This window comes from Erinaceus europaeus, chromosome 14, assembly GCF_950295315.1.
Source record: "Erinaceus europaeus chromosome 14, mEriEur2.1, whole genome shotgun sequence".
NCBI lineage: Eukaryota > Metazoa > Chordata > Mammalia > Eulipotyphla > Erinaceidae > Erinaceus > Erinaceus europaeus.
Genome location: NC_080175.1, coordinates 39,371,966 through 39,389,901, shown reverse-complemented (window position 1 = coordinate 39,389,901; position 17,936 = coordinate 39,371,966). Strand labels below are relative to the sequence as shown.

The 17,936-nt window shown below is 41.5% G+C and overlaps 1 protein-coding gene across 1 annotated transcript in view; it reads left to right on the top strand.

Annotated features, from left to right (window-relative positions):
• Positions 1 to 17,936, top strand: part of ABCA13 (ATP binding cassette subfamily A member 13) — a 594,731-nt gene that overhangs the window by 150,127 nt on the left and 426,668 nt on the right. Inside the window, 3 exon segments of the mRNA XM_007524553.2 lie at positions 1,224 to 1,418; positions 9,119 to 9,283; positions 10,293 to 10,470. Coding sequence (XP_007524615.1) covers positions 1,224 to 1,418; positions 9,119 to 9,283; positions 10,293 to 10,470 — 538 coding nt within the window.

Genomic DNA, 17,936 nt, shown 5'->3' with positions numbered 1-17,936 from the left:
ATCATGCTTGAGGACCCAGGTTCAAGTCCCTAGTCCCCTCCTACTGTGTATGGAGGGGGTGATGCTTCCCTAATGGTAGAGCAGAGAAGTATTGCCACTCAAAATGTTTGACCCAGGTTACACATTTGGGATTGTATCTGTGGGCCAAATCATATTTCTTTGGGAAAATGGGCTTTCATCAGAACTCTAGAAATGAGCCTGCCTTGTGATTCAGTGATCTCTCACCTAGGGATTTACCCAGGGAAAACAAAACACCTACCCATAAAGATGTATGCATACCAGTACAGTTTGTAAAATCCCAAACTTGGAAGCAATCTACATCCCCAACAACACATGAGTGGCTAAACAATTATGGTACATATATGCAATGGAGTATCATGCAGCTGTTAAAAGTGATAAGGTCACCTCCTTTGCAATATCATGGTCAGAACTTGAAAGACTAGTACTGAATGATCTCTCTTATAGGTGGATCTTAAGAACAAAGAACAATAAGGGCAAACAAGGTGAAACTTGGACTGGGCGTGGTTTATTGAACCAAAGGAAAGGACTCTGGGGAAGCAGGGAAAGGATGAAGGGACACTGGGGTCCTGCTATGTCTCCTAGATGTCAGTCAAGGGGAGATGAGAGATTGTGCCTGTGTGTTAGACATTACTGTAGGGGCTGGGCGGTGGTGCACCTGGCTGAATGCACATATTACAGTGTTCATGGACACAGGTTCAATGCCTGCCCACCTGCAGGGTGGAAGCTTCATGAGCAGTGAAGTAGGTCTGCAGGTGTCTCCCTCTCTATTTCTGTATATCTCCAACCTTTCCTCTTAATTTTTCTTTGTTTATATTCAAAATAAAAAAATGGTGGAGCCAGGTGGTGGTCTACCTGGTTAAGTGCACACATTACAGTGCAGAAGAAACTGGGTTCAAGCCCCTGGTCTCTACTTACAGGGGAAAAGCTTCACGAGTGGTGAATCAGGCTGCAGGTGTATCTCTGTCTCTCTCCCTCTCTGTCTCCATCACCCATCTCAACTTTTGTCTCTATCCAATAATAAATAAATATAATGATTAAAAAGATGACTATACTGTAAACCACTATCCCCCAATAAAGTTAATAAAAAACAAAACCAAAAATACCATTTAAAGGGGGACTCTCTGGGGGTTAATTCTTCAGGGAGGCCTGTCTTGGGTCCTGTCTCAGAGGTGTTCATGTCTGACATTCAGTTTTCCAAACAGGTTCTCATGAGTGTCCTCACCATAGCCTTGTCTGGAAGGTGTGACCGGGACATGCTTCGTCTCCTGTTGGAGTTTCCTGAGGATGAAACCTCTTGGTTAGCCATGAATGAGCTCTGCAGCCTGCCTGCTCCCCAAGTGTATGCTTTGGTGGTGTCTCTGAGTCAAAACTTGAACCTGCGGACTGTCGTTTACAAAGTAAGGGGGGATGCTGGCTGGGGGAGGCTGACTCGGGAAGTGTGACACTCAGAAGGCCATGAGAGTCACTCAGAGTCATGCATACACGTTCACACACACCTCGCTCGAAGACTTGTTTCCGGACCATTTGGCTAAACTGAAAATCACAACAAAGTGAATCACATGTATGCGTTGGTTTTCTGGTGCATATAAAAGTTATGTTTATAATTACATCATAGTCTATTAAATATATAATGTTCATGTGTCTAAAAAGCAATATATGTGCCTTACTTAAAAATATTTACTGAGGGAATGGGCTATGGCTCACTTGGTAGAGTGTACACATTACCATGTGCAAGGACCTGGGTTCAAGCCCCTGCTCCCACATGAAATGAGGAAGCTTCATGAGAGGTGAAACAGTACTGCAGGTATTTATCTTCCTCTCTCTCTTGATCACCCCCCCTCAATTTCTGTCTGTTTTTATCAAAAAAAAAAAAAAAAGGGAAAAATGGCTGGTAGGAGCAGTGAATTTCTCATGTAGGCACCAAACTCCAGTAATAACCCTGGTGGCAATTAAAAATAAATAAGTAAATAAATGAATAAATAGATACTTGAGAATTTTTGATATTTATCATGGTTCAGCCTAATTAATTTATTTAATGATGCTAAGTAGATATATATCTTGTATATGTCTCCAGAACTTTTTTGTGTTAACCTTTTATTTGAATTCTTTTTTTTTAATTGGGGAATTAATGTTTTACATTCAACAGTACTCAAGTATCTATAACTTAAAAGATTCAACCAATTAGGGGCCAGGTGGTGGCATACCAGGTTGAGTGCACATGTTACAGTGTACAAGGACCCAGGTGAGAGCCCCTGGTCCCCACCTGCAGGGGGAAAGCTTCACAAGTGGTGAAGCAGTGCTTCAGGTGTCTCTTTCTCTCTCTATCACCCCCTTCCCTCTCAATTTCTGACTGTCTCTATCCAACAGATAAAGACTAAAAAAAAAAAAAGATTCAACCAATTATTGAATCACTACAATGGCCATTGAAAAAACCAGAAAGCGATGATATTTAGCACCAAAGATTTTTGAGAATATGTGATCAGTGTGCATAATGACTTTCCCATAATCTAATAGGCTATCAGTCATAAAAATAAAAAGTAAAACTCCATCATTTGGTCTCTCCATCGTTACTTATAACCACTACAGCTATAGTCCTTATCCACATTACTGCAAAAAAAAAAAAAAAGAATAAATAAGTAAAATACATTTACTGCTGGGACTCGGTAGTAGAACACAGACATTACCATGTGTGAGGACATAGGTCCAAGTCCCAGGTGCCCAGCTACATGGGGGGAAGCTTCATGAGCAGTCAAGCAATGCTATATGTGACACTCTTGCTCTTTGTCCCCCCCTTCCCCCCTGCGCTGCTCATATTCTGTTAAGAAAGAGGGGGCCAGGTGGCAGCACACCTGGTGGAGCACACTGTTATAATGTGCAAGGACCCTGGCCCCTACCTGCAACAGAGAAACTTCATGAGCAGTGAAGCAGGTATCTTTTTTTTTGTTGTTGTTGCTCCCTGTCTATCTCCCCCCTTCTCTCTCAACATCTCTCTATCTCTATCCAAAATAGACAAAATATAAACTCATTTTAAGAAAAGAAAGAAAAAAAGCCATGGAGCTATGGAGGTATGTATGCACCGAGGCCCAGTGATAACCCTAGTGGAAAAAAAATAATTAAAAATACTTTATTGCTAAAAATCATCTAGGCCTCCATAAAGTCATAGTGTTTTTTACTGGTGGAGGTTCTTGTAAAAAAAAATTAAAAGCAGTATCTCTGATCTCTTTGGTGCAATGGCAAGTGGAACTTTGGTGGTAGGTGTGAAACTCTGTACCTACATTTCTATACCTCTGTAAGCCAGTGTTGGAGACAAGCAGGCTCTGCCAAGTGCAATTAATTAAGACCTGCTTGTAAAACAAATGTGTGGCTGACAGGTGTAGACCCCAGCAGCCAGGCTGCTCTCTCTCCATATGTTTGGAATGAAGGGGTGTTTAGGAAGCCTTTCAGTAGTTGAACCCTTTAGGGCATTTGGTACAACACTGGTGGCAGTCCAGGTCAAATCAAAGGAACCAAAAGCAAAAATTAATTTTGATTCCAGTGGTGGAGTCCTGTCTTTTTTTTTTTTTTTTTTTTTTGCCTCCAGGGTTATCTCTGGGGCTTGGTGCCTGCACTATGAATCCACTGCTCCTAGAGGCTATTTTCCCCCTTTTGTTGCCCTTGTTGTTTTTATTGTTATTATTATTGTTGTTGTTGTTGGATAGAACAGAGAGAAATGGAGAGAGGAGGGGAAACAGAGAGGGGAAGAGAAAGATAGACACCTGCAGACCTGCTTCACCACTTATGAAGTGACCCACTGCAAGTGGGGACCCGGGGGCTGGAATAGGGATCCTTAAGCCGGTCCTTGCACATGTGCTTAACCTGCTGCGCTACTGCCTGACCTCCGAGGCCTGTCTTTTTAAAGGCCACGTACCTGAGCTGTATCTGTCTCTGCCAGCCCACTCTCAGCGCCCCACCTGAGTTAGGAACTGCTCCTGATTTTCTAGGACCACAGTCTTCTCTTCCTCCGTCAGCTCCTGGGACTCATGACCTCTGTTCTGGGAAGGTGATGTGTCCATTCTTGCCTGTATCTGTCCACCTGTGGAGATGGAGGGGAGCAGGGTCAGACCAACCCCTATTTTTTTATCCTACATACCTGTATACAGTGGGTTGGCTGAAATCTAGATTAGAACATCTGTGAAAAGAGTTGAAAGGGAACTGTGAGGGAACAGTTATTCCCAGGGCAGGCAGAGCTGGATTTTTCACTGACCTTGGCTGTCTGTCTCTCTCTCTCTCCAGGAAGTTCCTTGTCTTCTGGCCTTCTTCACCTTAATCTTTGCTTATGTTTTGAGAAACTCCATCCTCTATTCTTAATGACTGAACCTTTGTCCAGTGTTCTCCCCTGGCTTAGGTTAGACAACATCCGATCTAGAGATGCTACAGGCCTGGTAGATAAAGCATGGTGGCTTTAGACATTCCAAAACAGCAGTTTTGGGGTTCTTCTTTGGGGTTCAGAGTAATTTGGCATACCAGTCCCACTTTATATCCTCTCCCTTTTCAATCATTCAAAAATCTAGTATGAAAATTTTGGGTTGCATGCACAAACACACATACATAAATTCTGAGAATAAATATTAATTTTCAGAACAAGAATATTTTAAACCCCTTTGTAGGATGACAGGCATTTCCTAAACTCTCCTCTGACTTACAAAGCCACTTCTAGCCTGGAAGATGCAGTACTCCAGTTGATGTGCAGGTCAGCTTAGCTGTGTATCTGCTCACCTCAGCCACCTGCTCCGACTTTTTCATAGGCTCTTTGGGAAGCAGATAGAACCACGGAGACTAGCAAGCAGGTTTATGGCCATTTTGTGAGATGCAGAAAATTACAGATGGGAGCTAGTGCTTCTGAGATTCCAGATAATGATACTGACGAGGAACAGAGATTCTGGGTTGGAGTCATTTTCTATGACTCCAGGAAATGTCACCACCATTCATAGCTATAGTGCCTACTTACTAGGTACTAGTGACATTAATAATACACTGTATTACTCAGGGATGGTAGGAGAGCAGTTTGGAGAACTCTCAGAAGGCTACAAGTAGACCTACCCTATGACCCTAATTCCTCTTCTGGGGATATATCCTAAGGAACCAAATACACCCATCCAAAAAGATCTGTGTATCCCTATGGTCATAGCAGCACAGTTTTTAACATGTGTGCCACCGCCCTGCTCTAGCAGTACAATTTATAATAGCTCAAACCTGGAAACAACCCAGGTATCCAACAACAGATGAGTGGTTGAGTAAGTTGTGGTATATATACACAATGGAATACTACTCAGCTGTTAAGAATGATGAATTTGAGGGGCCAGGTGGTGGTGCTCCTTGTTTAAGTGCAAATGTTACAATATGCAAAGACCTGGGTTTGAGCCTCTGGTCACTACCTGCAGGGGGAAAGCTTTGCAAGTAGTGAAGCAGGGTTGCAGGTGTCTCTCTCTCTCTTCCTCTCTATCAACCCCTTCCTTTTTATTAAGAAAAAAACATTATTAGTGATTTAATAATGATTTACAAAATTACATGTCAACAGGGGCATAAATTCACTCCATTCCCACCATCAGGGCTCTGAATCTTCTGTCTCCCCACTACTAGTCACTGTAGTTCCCCCAAGGTTGTAGACATAGGCCAACCATCATCTCTACAACTATCGGTCTACATTTATACATCGTTGCCCCCTTTTTCTTCCTGATTCAATCCTCTTTTCTCCTCTAAGCCACTATGACAACATTAATACCTCCATATGTCCCTCTCCTTTTCCTTATCTCTCTCTGGGTGCTGACGGAGCTGGAGTTCAGAGCCCTCTTATCTTCTTCCTCCTATCACTTCTCCCCTGCTGGGAGTAATGAGTCAAGGTTGTTTTTGGGGTGCAGAAAGTAGGAATTCTGGCTTCTGTAACTGCTTCACCGCTGGTCATGGGCATTGGCAGGTCGATCCATACCCCTAACCTGTTTCTATCTTTCCCTAGTGGGCCAGAGCTCTCGAGAGGTGGGGTTCCAGGACACACTGGTGAGATTGTCTGCCCAGAGAAGTTGGGATGGAATCAGGGTAGCATCTACAACTTGGTATCTGGAAGGTGGTTGGACATAAATTGAGACAAAATGGTTAATGAATAGGAGTCAAAAAATAGGAATAGAGCAGATGTAATTAAGGATTTGGGGGTAGAATAAAGCTAAGCTAGAAAGTCAGTTTTAGACATGTACCTGGAGGCACACAACTAAGGTAGTTTTGCTTGAGTTTGACAGCTACCCTGAATTTGGGTAAGAATATTATCAGAGAAAATGGTGTCAGAGTAGAGAAAAGGGCTAGAAATTTGGATTAGGGCAATGAGTAGCTCCCATTTTTGAAAAAAAATCTGTACATAAAATCAACTATTTAGCTCCATCCACCTGATCCAGGGCATGTATATATATATGTCAGTCAGAGTTCACCGTGCCAGTATGCCGGGCTAGCTTCGTGGCGGGAGACAGACGACCAGGGACACACGGCTGAGCAGAGAAGCAGTATTTCTTTATTCATGAGCGAACGACTCAGAAAACTAATCTAATCTAATCACAACACAAATCTGTCCTCTTCTCTCTCCTCTGGCGGCAGCGTCGGGAACCCAGGAAGTACTTAAGATAGGGGGCAGGGAGAAGAGAGGAGCGCGAAAAGGCAAGGACTAAACCAAAATCTCCCGGGGGCAGGGGGAGTGAGACCAAACCAATGTAACAGAATGACCATGTAAATAGACCACAATGTCAAGCAATGTAACAGAAGGGGTCCCAGAAGCAGAACTAGAAGCATACCAACATATATATATCACTTCCTTCCCTCTTGATTTCTGGCCGTCTCGATCAAATAAATAAAGATAATAAAAATCTTAAGAAAGAGAACATTAAAGAAAAAGAATGATGAATTCACCTTCTTCACCTCATCTTGGATGGATCTTGAAGAAATCATTTAAAATGAGATCAGCCAGAAAGCAAAGGATGGATATGGAATTATCTCATTCATAGACAGAAGCTGAGAAACATAAGGTAGAATTTGGACTGGGTTTGGTGTATTGCACCAAAGTAAAGGACTCTGGGCTGGCTGTGGGGTGCAGGTTCTGGTGCATATGGTGGAGGAGGACCTAGGCTGGGGGGTTAGAGTGTTTTGTAGGAAACTGATAAATTTTGCACATGTACCAACAATTGTATTTACTGTTGGCCGTTAACCATTAATTCCATCAATGAAAAAATGCATGTGTTGAAAACTTAAGAATCAATTTCCTTTGGGGCTTCCAGTCTGGTCTCAGGTGTTAAAAGTATAATATATTGAGAGACATGTCAACCATGGTAATGTGAGAACAACCTGTTCTCAGGGCTCAAAAGTATGTATTAATATGTCTGAGACTTCCATAAGGAGAAAATCAGGCTTCATATGTGCTTTATTCATGATTAATACATTGGATTTTCTTTTATGCAATGAAAACCTCTACAAAATTGAAACTTCAAAAACCAATTCACAGGGTGATAGCTATCAGCACCAGGACTCCAGCACAGCTTATTCAATCCCAAATTCATATACTTTTTCTGTTGCACTTGGCAGACAAGAATTTGTGAAACCTATTTGCAAAACGCTATTTTCTGTATCAAGACAGAGTGTTCATCTATCAGTCCCATGACTAAGTTCTAGCCCTTTCCAACAGAAATCTGGGTCACTATGTGCCATATCTAGAGTGTGTCCACAATTAGACAAGTTGAAAAGTTGATACAGGTCTAAATCCCACTGCTCAATCCACACTACTGTAGTCACTTGGCAGGACCATATCATTGCTAGTGGAGCTCTTCTGTGAAGGCTGGAGCTCTGATCCTGGCCAGGCAGGTCACCTGGATTCAAAAGCTAAGTGCCAGATGCAAAACTCGAATGAGCAACGACAAGAATCAGTGACAGAGCTTTAGTTCTGGTCGGTCTGAAGACCTGAGAATGCAGTGTGCAAATGAACACAGAGGGAGATTTACTATGGTTTTCTCCTGTATCAAAAGACACTGCTTTGCTCATGCATTCATTCATCTGATGCTCACTGGGCAACCAGTGTTTCCAGATGCTGTCTTAACTCCTGTTGCTATGCAAATGACCAGAGAGGCAGAAATCCCTGCCTCAGTGGAACTGGCATTCCAGTGTAGAGAACATGAAAAGAGTGAGGAAGCTACAGAGTGGTGCTAGCTGTGATAGCATGAGTAGGTTTATAGGGCACTGATGATTTATTCATTCCTCCTCCTCCTCCTTCTCCTTCCTCCTCCTCCTCTTCCTCCTTCTTCTTCTCTCTCTTTCTCTTTCACCAGAGCCTCATTCAGCTCTGGTTTCTGGTGGTGCTGGGGATTGAACCTGGAAGCTCAGAAGTTCAAGCATGAAAGTCTTTTGCATAACCATTAAGCTGACTCCCCAGCCTCTCTCTCCTCCTCTCTCCCTCTCCCTCTTCTCTCTCTCTCTCTCTCTCTCATACACACACACACACACACACACACACACACACACACACACACACACACACACACACACACACACCTTTTAAATTTTCATGAGGGTGGGATTAATGGGCTACAGTGCAGTTTCTAACACATGAGTACAATCTTTCCTCTCTCCATGAAAATTCTCAGCAGAGCACTGCCTTCTGTTTTAACAATGCTAGTACAATGTACAATATGTACTCCAGAGTATTGGAGTCTTGTGTACTTAAATAAAGAGGATATTTGTATGCCACAACAAAGATGTTTCTCAGGGCCAGGTGGTGATGCATCTCGTTAAGTGCACACATTACAGTATGTAAGGACCTGGGTTTAAGCCCCTGGTCCCCACTTGTAGGGAAAGCTTTACCAGTGGTGAAGTAGAGCTGCAGATTTCTCTTTCTCCCCCCCCCCATTTCTGGCTGCCTCTATCCAATAAATAAAGATAAAAAATTAAAAAAGAAAAAAAGATGTTTCTCAAGATTAACTGGGAATAAAATCAAATAGGCAAGTTTTTTTTTTTTTCTCCTCAAAAGGTACTTGTGAGGGTAAACAAAGAGGGGAAGGAGATAATGTTTATTTTCTGTTATTTTTCCTCTGAGGCACTGATACCTTCGGAAGCCAGTGACATCCTCCACTCCCTGTTGGACCTTGTTTCCAGCCTCCGCCAGCTGCTTTTGAAGGCCAGCCATGTGCTGGAGTATCTGCCTGAATTTCTGCAGGCTTTTCAAATCACTCCCTTGCTAGATGTACCAGACTTCCAACCGGTATGTGTTTGATCTTGTCCCCTGGGAGAAATTCAGATCTACTGTGTTTTTTTCTTCCCTTTTTGTATTGTTCCTCTTTCAACATCATTATCAGATAAAACAATATAGGGTTGGGATTACCTTTTAATGATTCTGGAGACAACAAAAGGCAGAGAGGAAGGCCTGGACTCTTCTCCAGATGAAAGAGACTTCTTCGATGGTGCAGTTTCCTTTCAGGTGGAGATTGTAGTACTTGAGCCTTGCCTGTGAAGTGAGAAATCAGTGAATTATTAATGCAAATGAGATTCCAAGGGCCTGTTTAGTTTAATTCAGAGAGCAAATTGCTTTAAAAGAACCTTGAAAGTTTTATTTACAAGTAAGTAATTGACTTACAAATTGCAGATCATTTGCAGCAAATATAATAACATACCTGAATGAGGTTAGTGGCGTGCTGTCTGTCAGCTTTGGTATTTACTGTCTTTTACCGGGATGGAGTCCTGGGCAGAGCTTATGTGTGCGGATACTCAGATATGGAGGAGTACAGAGAGGGGCAGACAGTGGTGTTGACAGAGATGCTACTTTACAGGCTCCACTCTAGGGAATGCATGGGCTGAACGATTTGAATAGCTGTCAACTGTTTGAATAACTTGGCAGTAAACACACACACAAGAGTATTGCACAGAATTAGTGATATTTTGTGTCATACTTGACTAGTGGATGAGCAGCATGAATTTGTGTGTGTGTGTGTGTGTATGTGTGTGTGTGTGTGTGTGTGTGAGAGAGAGAGAGAGAGAGAGATTTGTCTCTTCTTCAAGGTATAAAGGTCAAATAAATTAGTACAGTGATTTAAATAGTATTTCAAGAACAGAAAAGCCTAGATATTTTCTATCCTTGACTTCATGAAAGTTGTGTGTATTCAATTAAGAAGGGATTATGCCTTAAGAAGTCTGTGAACAAATTGCTCCATGTCACTGTTTAACTGTTCATGTATGTGTGTGTCCATATGTGTCCATCTGTCTTCTCTTTTCAGACTCTGCAAGATGGGCAGTCTAGAAGTTCAGCCTTTGCTTCATTTCAGTCTGTCATGAAAATGATCTGCAAGGATCAAGCATCTTTCCTTAGCAACTCTAACACATTTATTGACTTGCCTAGAGTGAATGAACTCTTGGAAGATGACAAAGAAAAATTCAACATTCCTGAAGACTCAAGTAAGAATATATCATTATTTACTTAACTTTAATGTTAGACTCATTTGCATCTGGATAACCAGCCTTGTTTTGGACTACAAGGCTGATCTTGTCCCCTGGGAGAAATTCAGATCTACTGTGGTCTTTGCTTCTCGTTTTCTTTTGTTCTCTTTCAACATCATTATCAAATAAAACAACATAGGATTGGGAATACCTTTTAATGATTCTGGAGACAACAAAAGGCAGAGAGGAAGGCCTGGACTCTTCCCCAGATGAAAGAGACTTTTTTTTTTTTTTTTTTACCTCTACCCTCTTACCTGTCTCCTATGTTGCTAGTAAGGCTGCCAAATGCTGAAGTGGTAGCTAGCTGGCTTTAAATCTCCCAAGTACTGGAGGCAAAGCTGATCCTTTCACCTGTGGCACCAAGGAACTATATCTGAAATGTCTTAAACATCTGAAATTCCAACTCCCTTGGTCCCTTTGGCTAAGCAGTAACTGTGTGGGGTTCAAGCAAGAAGATAAGGAGCACTAAGCTGGCCCTTCTAAAAAGATATATAGTATAACAAGGAGCACTTTCTTTGGTCACCTAGAGAATTGCCTTCTAGAAAGTCCAATAGCAAATAGATCAGAGGATTGAACCCACTCTAGGTGAGTACATTTTCACTGGAAAGGCAGACCAAACATGCTAACAACGGTTTTGAATTTAGACAGTTTAGTCTCACCAATAACAAGTGGTGTGTCTTTGGCTCTGTAATTCTACTTAATAGATCTGTGAATTGTATTGGTTTCATCTAAACATAGAAATGATACTCACCTCATCAGGGTGCAGTGAAGAATGATGGGGCTGATGCATATCTGTTCGTTAACACAATGTTTTTGAGGGTGTCCACTTCCTGTGGTTTAGGAGAACACACATTCACCATCTCATAGTTTAATGGTAGGGGATTTGGACACTAGTTAGCTATATCCTCTGTGTAAGACCTCACAAGGCTACAATCACACTATAGTCAGGGCTGGGGTCTCATCTAAGGTGGGTTTTGGTAGAATTAATTTTCTTTTAATTAGACTCAGTGGACACTGCATTATTTAAAAACTTTATTGTGGGGTTAATGAATTATAGTTCAGTGACTGACACAGGGGTACAATTTCTCATCTCACCATTTGCAAAAATACTCTCACCTCCAAATTAAGGCTTTTTCTATCATGTAATAGCATCCCAAAGACACCCCCCACACACACACTTACACACATCTCTTCCCTTTCCCTCTGCCGCCACATCTTGGATGGGACTTGTAGGAAACATGTTACGTAAGATAAGCTAAAAGGAGAAAGATGAATATTTATTTATTTATTCCCTTTTGTTGCCCTAGTTGTTTTATTGTTGTAGTTATTATTGTTTCTGGATAGGAAAGAGAGAAATGGAGAGAGGAGGGGAAGACAGAGAGGGAGAGAGAAAGATAGACACCTGCAGACCTGCTTCACCACCTGCGAAGCGACTCCCCTGCAGGTGGGGAGCCAGGGGCTTGAATCAGGATCCTTACACCAGTTCTTGCACTTTGCGCCATGTGTCTTAACCCACTGCGCTACCATCTGACTCCCAGAAAGATGAATCTTACTCATAGGTGGAACTTAAGAAACAAAGAAAGGAAAGGAGAACATACAGTCCAACTTGAACTCAATTTGTTGCATTTTTTTTTTTTATTTATAAGAAGGAAACACTGACAAAATCATAGGATAAGAGAGGTACAACTTCACACAATTCCCAACACCAGAACTCCATATCCCATCCTCTCCCCTGATAGCTTTCCTATTCTTTAAATCTCTGGGAGTATGGACCCAAGGTCATTGTGGGATGCAGAAGATGGAAGGTCCGGATTCTGTAACTGCTTCCCCGCTGAGCATGAGTGTTGACAGGTCGATCCATACTCTCAGCCTGCCTTTCCCTAGTGGGATGGGGACCTGGGGGAATCGGAGCTCCAGGACATATTGGTAGGGTCCTTTGTCCAAGGAAGTCTGGTTGGCATCCTGCTATCATCTGGAACCTGGTGGCTGAAAAGAGAGTTAACATATAAAACCAAACATGTTGTTGACTAGTCATGAGCCTAAAGGCTGGACTAGTGCAGATAAAGAATTGAGGGGGACTCCATTCTAGATAGCTAGTAGGCATATTTTAGTTATATTCCAAAGGGCCTGTAGCTATACTAGTTTTTTTTTCCCCTTGAGCCTGAAATCTGATATACAGGTGGATCAAAGTTATTGTCTGGGGAGATGATGTCATGGCTGGAAAAGGGACAGAAAGCTGGATCAGGGAAAAGAGTAGCTCCCTAATATGGGAAAGGGGTATAAATAGTGTTGACTGTAAACCCCATTGATTTGATGTGATCTGGGAGCCCATATTCAGCTTAGGAGTCTATATGACCTCTGCATCCCTGTAGATCTGAGCTTCCATTCTGTGGTCATCAGTAGGAACATTTAAAGCTGCCCCAATATCAGGCCCCATCTCACTCTGGTATAGTATAGAGTATGCTGTCCAGCCTCCCTTCGGAGGATGGAATATTCTCTACCTTGTGGATCCAAGTTGAGGGCAAGGTCCTATGGGGGACCAACAAAGGCATCTGTTTTGTTGTTCCTGATAGAGATGACCAGTAACAACGGAGAGAGGAATTTATTTGAGGTCTAGGCCCATCATGTCTATTTGGGAATCTCGGGACTCCCCAAATAGGGCCCCAGCTGATGGGGTGTCCTGATAGTGACTGAAGAATCATCATTAAAGTATGCCAGTCTCCTGCTGTTATTCAGCTTTTGCAGTCCATGCTTTGATAAGGATAGCTTGGGAGTGAGTGAGGGAAGTATACTAGGAAATAGGTGAGAAGGGTATCTAAGTCTAAGTAGACAGTATTTCACTATGAACTTGATACTGACTCACTATAGACTATTGTGTACTTTTGCTTTCAGGTATATATTTTGCCCTAATTTATAGATACATGTGAACATATGCTCTATCTCATGTATCTAGGTTTTGAGACTTTGTTGGGAAGTGAACCACCTGGAATGAAATTAGAGAATCCTATGAAAGGAAAGTTCTCACCCGAGTAATGAGGCTGAAGGGTTGACATTCCATGCCTGATGTCTCAGGACAGTTGGAAGTGAAGCATACCGAGGTGGTACTCATTGCATTGATTAGCTTGGGATCAGCAGATGAGATATCATTTTGTATGAATTGAGAGAAGCATGCAGGAAAGTGAGCTCCACTCTAGAGGTTCCAGGACTGGGAAATAGAGGCTCTATAGAATAAGCGGGAGGTTCCTGCTGTCTTAGGATTTAAGAAGGCAATAGATAAATGATTGCAGTTTTTTGTTCTATTCTCTCTCTCTCTCTCTTTGTTCTTTTTTTGTTCTGTTCTCTTAAGCTTGGTGGAACTTTGATGGGTATTGTGTTAAATATGTATATGGTTCTGGGTAGAATATTCATTTTGATGGTATTGATTCTTTCAATCCATGAGTGTCTTTCTATTTCTTGGTATCATTTTCTATTTCCTTGAGTAGTGATTCATAGTTGTCAGTATACAAGCCTTTCACTTCTTTGGTCAGGTTTATTCCTAGGTATTTTATTGATTTTGCTGCAACAGTGAATGGAGTGATTTCTGGATATCCTCTTCTTCGGATTCAGTGTTTGCATAAAGATATGCCACTGGTTTTTGTACATTGATTTAGTAGCCTGAAACCTTGCTATATTACCTAAAACTAATCCAGTAGTTTTCTTCTGGATTCTTTAGGTTTATCTATGTATACTATCGTATCATCTGCAAATAGTGAGAGCTTGACTTCTTCCCTTCCAATCTATATTCTTTTGATTTCTTTCTCTTGCCTGATTGCTATGGCAAGAACTTCCAATACTATGTTGAAGAGTAATGGTGATAATGGACAGCCCTGTCTACTCCCTGATCTGAGGGGGAATGAATTCAACTTCTGTCTGTTGAGTATGATGTTGGCTGTAGGTTTGCTATATATGTACTCCACTATCTTGAGGAATTTCCCGTCTATTCCCATTTTTTGTAGTGTTTTGAGTATGAATGGGTGTTGGATTTTGTCAAAGGCTTTCTCTGCGTCATGTGGTTTTTTAGTTTGATTTTATTGATGTGGTGAATGGCATTGATTTACTTGCCTATGTTGAACCAGTTTCAGGGTATCTCTGTCTCTCCGGCGGGGTGGTCTCCAGGGGAAAGGTAACAGGCTGGTTCTTTCTCGCTCACGACAGGGGTGACACGAAGTAAAAGACACCAGGGGACTCTTAGCATGCCTAGAATCTGAGTCCTAGAATCCCAGAATCCTAGAGTCCGTTTATTAGTGAAGTGGACATGAGTTAAATAGAAAAGCAATGAAGTTAATTATTGTTGAAATATGACAGAAATTACAGGTTTCTTAACGGTCAGCATGCCCCTAAGGTAGGGGGCTGGTATGACAGGAATTGATGAGATACAAGACAGTTATTCTCCATGACACAAACAACTTAATTATCCAAAGGTATTTGAGAGAAGCATATGGGTTAAACCCATAGGGTGAGACAGAGAGAAGATGGATATCAAAAAGCCATATAGTTTGGAATTTCTCTTGTCTGGGGTCTGAGATGTGTGATGAAGTGTGTGATAAGGTGTGTTCTTCTGTGATCAGAAGGTGACTTTGAATAAGTGAATCTGTGGCCATGTGGCTGCAGTTAATGGAGGGAAGTACTGGGGTTTCTGTGGGCCTGAGAGTCAAGAAGGAAAGAACCAAGTCTGAGTTTCCCCCCTTATGCTCACCTCGGTTGAGAGAGATTTACCAAGAGGTTATCTTCTCAGACCTCCATCCAAAGATGGGGGTGGTTCTCCCTAAGCTCTATCAGGCTTACACATGGTCCCAACAAACCAGCCTTGCATTTCTGGGATAAATCCCACTTGGTCATGATGAACAATCTTTTTGATACTGCTGTATCTGGTTGGCTAGGATCTTCTTTTATTTTGGCATCTATATTCATCAGAGATATTGGTCTTCAGTTTTCCTTTTTTGGTTGTGTCCTTATCTGCTTTTGGTATCAGGGTGCTGTTGGCTTCATAGAAGGTGGGAGGAAGTGTTCCTGTTTCTTTGATCTTGTGGAAGAGCTTTAGAAGTATGGGTATTAACTCTTTTTTGAAGGTTAAGTAGAATTTGTTTGTAAAGCCATATGGTCCAGGACTTTTGTTGTTGAGAAGACTCTTAATAACTTTTCCAATTTATTTATCTGTGATTGGTGCATTTAGATTTTGTGGTTCTTCTTGGTTCAGTTTTGGAAGGGCATATGTTTCTAGGAATTCTTCATTTTTTCCCAGATTCTCAAGCTTGCTGGTGTATACTTCTTCATAGAAGTCTCACATGGTTTTTGGATTTCTGTGGTGTCAGATGTGATATCTCCTCTATTCTTTATAATTCTATTTATTTGAGTTGTCTCCCTTTTTTTTAGTGAGTCTGGCTAGGGTTTCTGTCCATCTTGTTTAATTTTTCAAAGAACCAACATTTGGCTTCATTGATCATTTGTATGGTTCTCTTATTTTTGATGTTGTTTATTTCTAATCTAATTTTAGTGATGTCTGTCCTTCTGGTTGCTTTAGGGTTCCTTTTTTCCTCTTCCTGTAAGTCCTTAAGGTGTGCAGTAAGGTCATTTATTTAAGCTTTTTCTTGTTCTCTAATGTATGATTGTATGGCTATGAGTTTCCCTCTCAGTACTGCTTTAGCTGTGTCCCAAATATTTTGATAGCTTGTGTCTTCATTTTCTTTCTTTTTTTAAAAATTTCTTTATTGGGTAATTGACGTTTTACATTTGACAGCAAATACAATTGTTTCTACATGCATAACATTTGCCAGTTTTTCATATACTAATACAACCCCCACTAGGTCCTCTGTCATCATCCTTTTTGGACCTGTTTTATCTCCCCCTCCTACCCACCCCAGAGTCTTTTATTTTGGTGCAAACACCAATTCCAGTTCAGGTTCTACTTGTGTTTTCTTTTCTGATCTTGTTTTTCAACTTCTGCCTGAGAGTGAGATCATCCCATATTCATCCTTCTGTTTCTAACTTATTTTGATCCCTCCATCTCATTTGAATGAAAGTCTAGCAGGATATATTATCCTTGGTTGAAATACTTTTTCATTCAGGGCTTGATAGGTATCTTGCTATTCTCTTCTGGCTTTTAGAGTTTGGGTGGAGAAGTCTGCTGATAGTCTTATGGGTTTTCCCCTATATGTGACTTTTTGTTTTTCTCTTGCAGCCTTTAGGGTCCTTTCTTTATCCTTACTTCTTTTCACTGTCACTATGTTGTGTCTTAGTGTCTTAGGTCTGGGTTGATTCTGTTTGTTATTCTCTGGGCCCTTGAATCTTAATGTCTTTTCTGTTGTTTTGTTCTGAGAAGTTTTCTTCTATTATTTCCTCTAGAATGTTTATTTTGACCTTTTTTCTTTCTTCCTCTGGTAGGCCAGTTATATGAATGTTACTTCTTTTGACATCATCCCATATGTCTCTGTTGTTTACAGTGTCTCTCAGTCTCTTTTTCAGCTCTTTTATCTCTTTCTTAGTTTTCTCTAGCTCATTCTCTGGATAATTCTGTTTTCTGCTTCTGTTAATCTACTTTTCCTTCCCTCAGCTTTTTTCAGTTTAGTTATAGAATTAGCTTTTTCTGCTAACTGGACTTTTAGCTCAGCTATTTCATCTTTTTGTTCTTTAATTACTTTGAGGTAGCTAGTATTTTCCTTGAGGGTCTCATCTATCGTTTCCCTAATTCTGACAGCCCTTTCCTCCATAGTTGTCTTCATTTCTTGATTATTAGTTTATTATTGCTTGCATACTTTTCTTTTCTTTTTTTTTTTAAATTTTTTATTTAAGAAAGGATTAGTGAACAAAGGCATAAGGTAGGAGGGGTACAACTCCACACAATTCCCACCACCCAATCCCCATAACCCACCCTCTCCCATGATAGCCTTCCCATTCTCTAGCCCTCTGGGAGCATGGACCCAGGGTCGTTGAGGGTTGCAGAAGGTAGAGGGTCTGGCTTCTGTAATTGCTTCCCCGCTGAACATGGGCGTTGACTGGTCGGTCCATACTCCCAGTCTGCCTCTCTCTTTCCCTAGTAAGGTGTGTCTCTGGGGAATCTGAGCTCCAGGACACATTGGTGGGGTCTTCAATCCAGGGAAGGTAGCCAGCATCCTGGTGGCATCTGGAACCTGGTGATTGGAAAGAGAGTTAACATACAAAGCCAAACAATTTGTTGAGCAATCATGGATCCCAAGTTTGGAATAGTGGAGAGGAAGTGTTAGGGAGGTACTCACTGCAAACTCTAGTGTAATCCTGCTTTCAGGTATATATTTTGCAGTAGTTTATGGATACGTGTGCACATACGCTCTCTCTCACAGAAACTGTTGTATGTCTAGGTTATGGGACTTTGTTAGAAAGTGAACTACCTGAGATGAAATTAGAGTGTA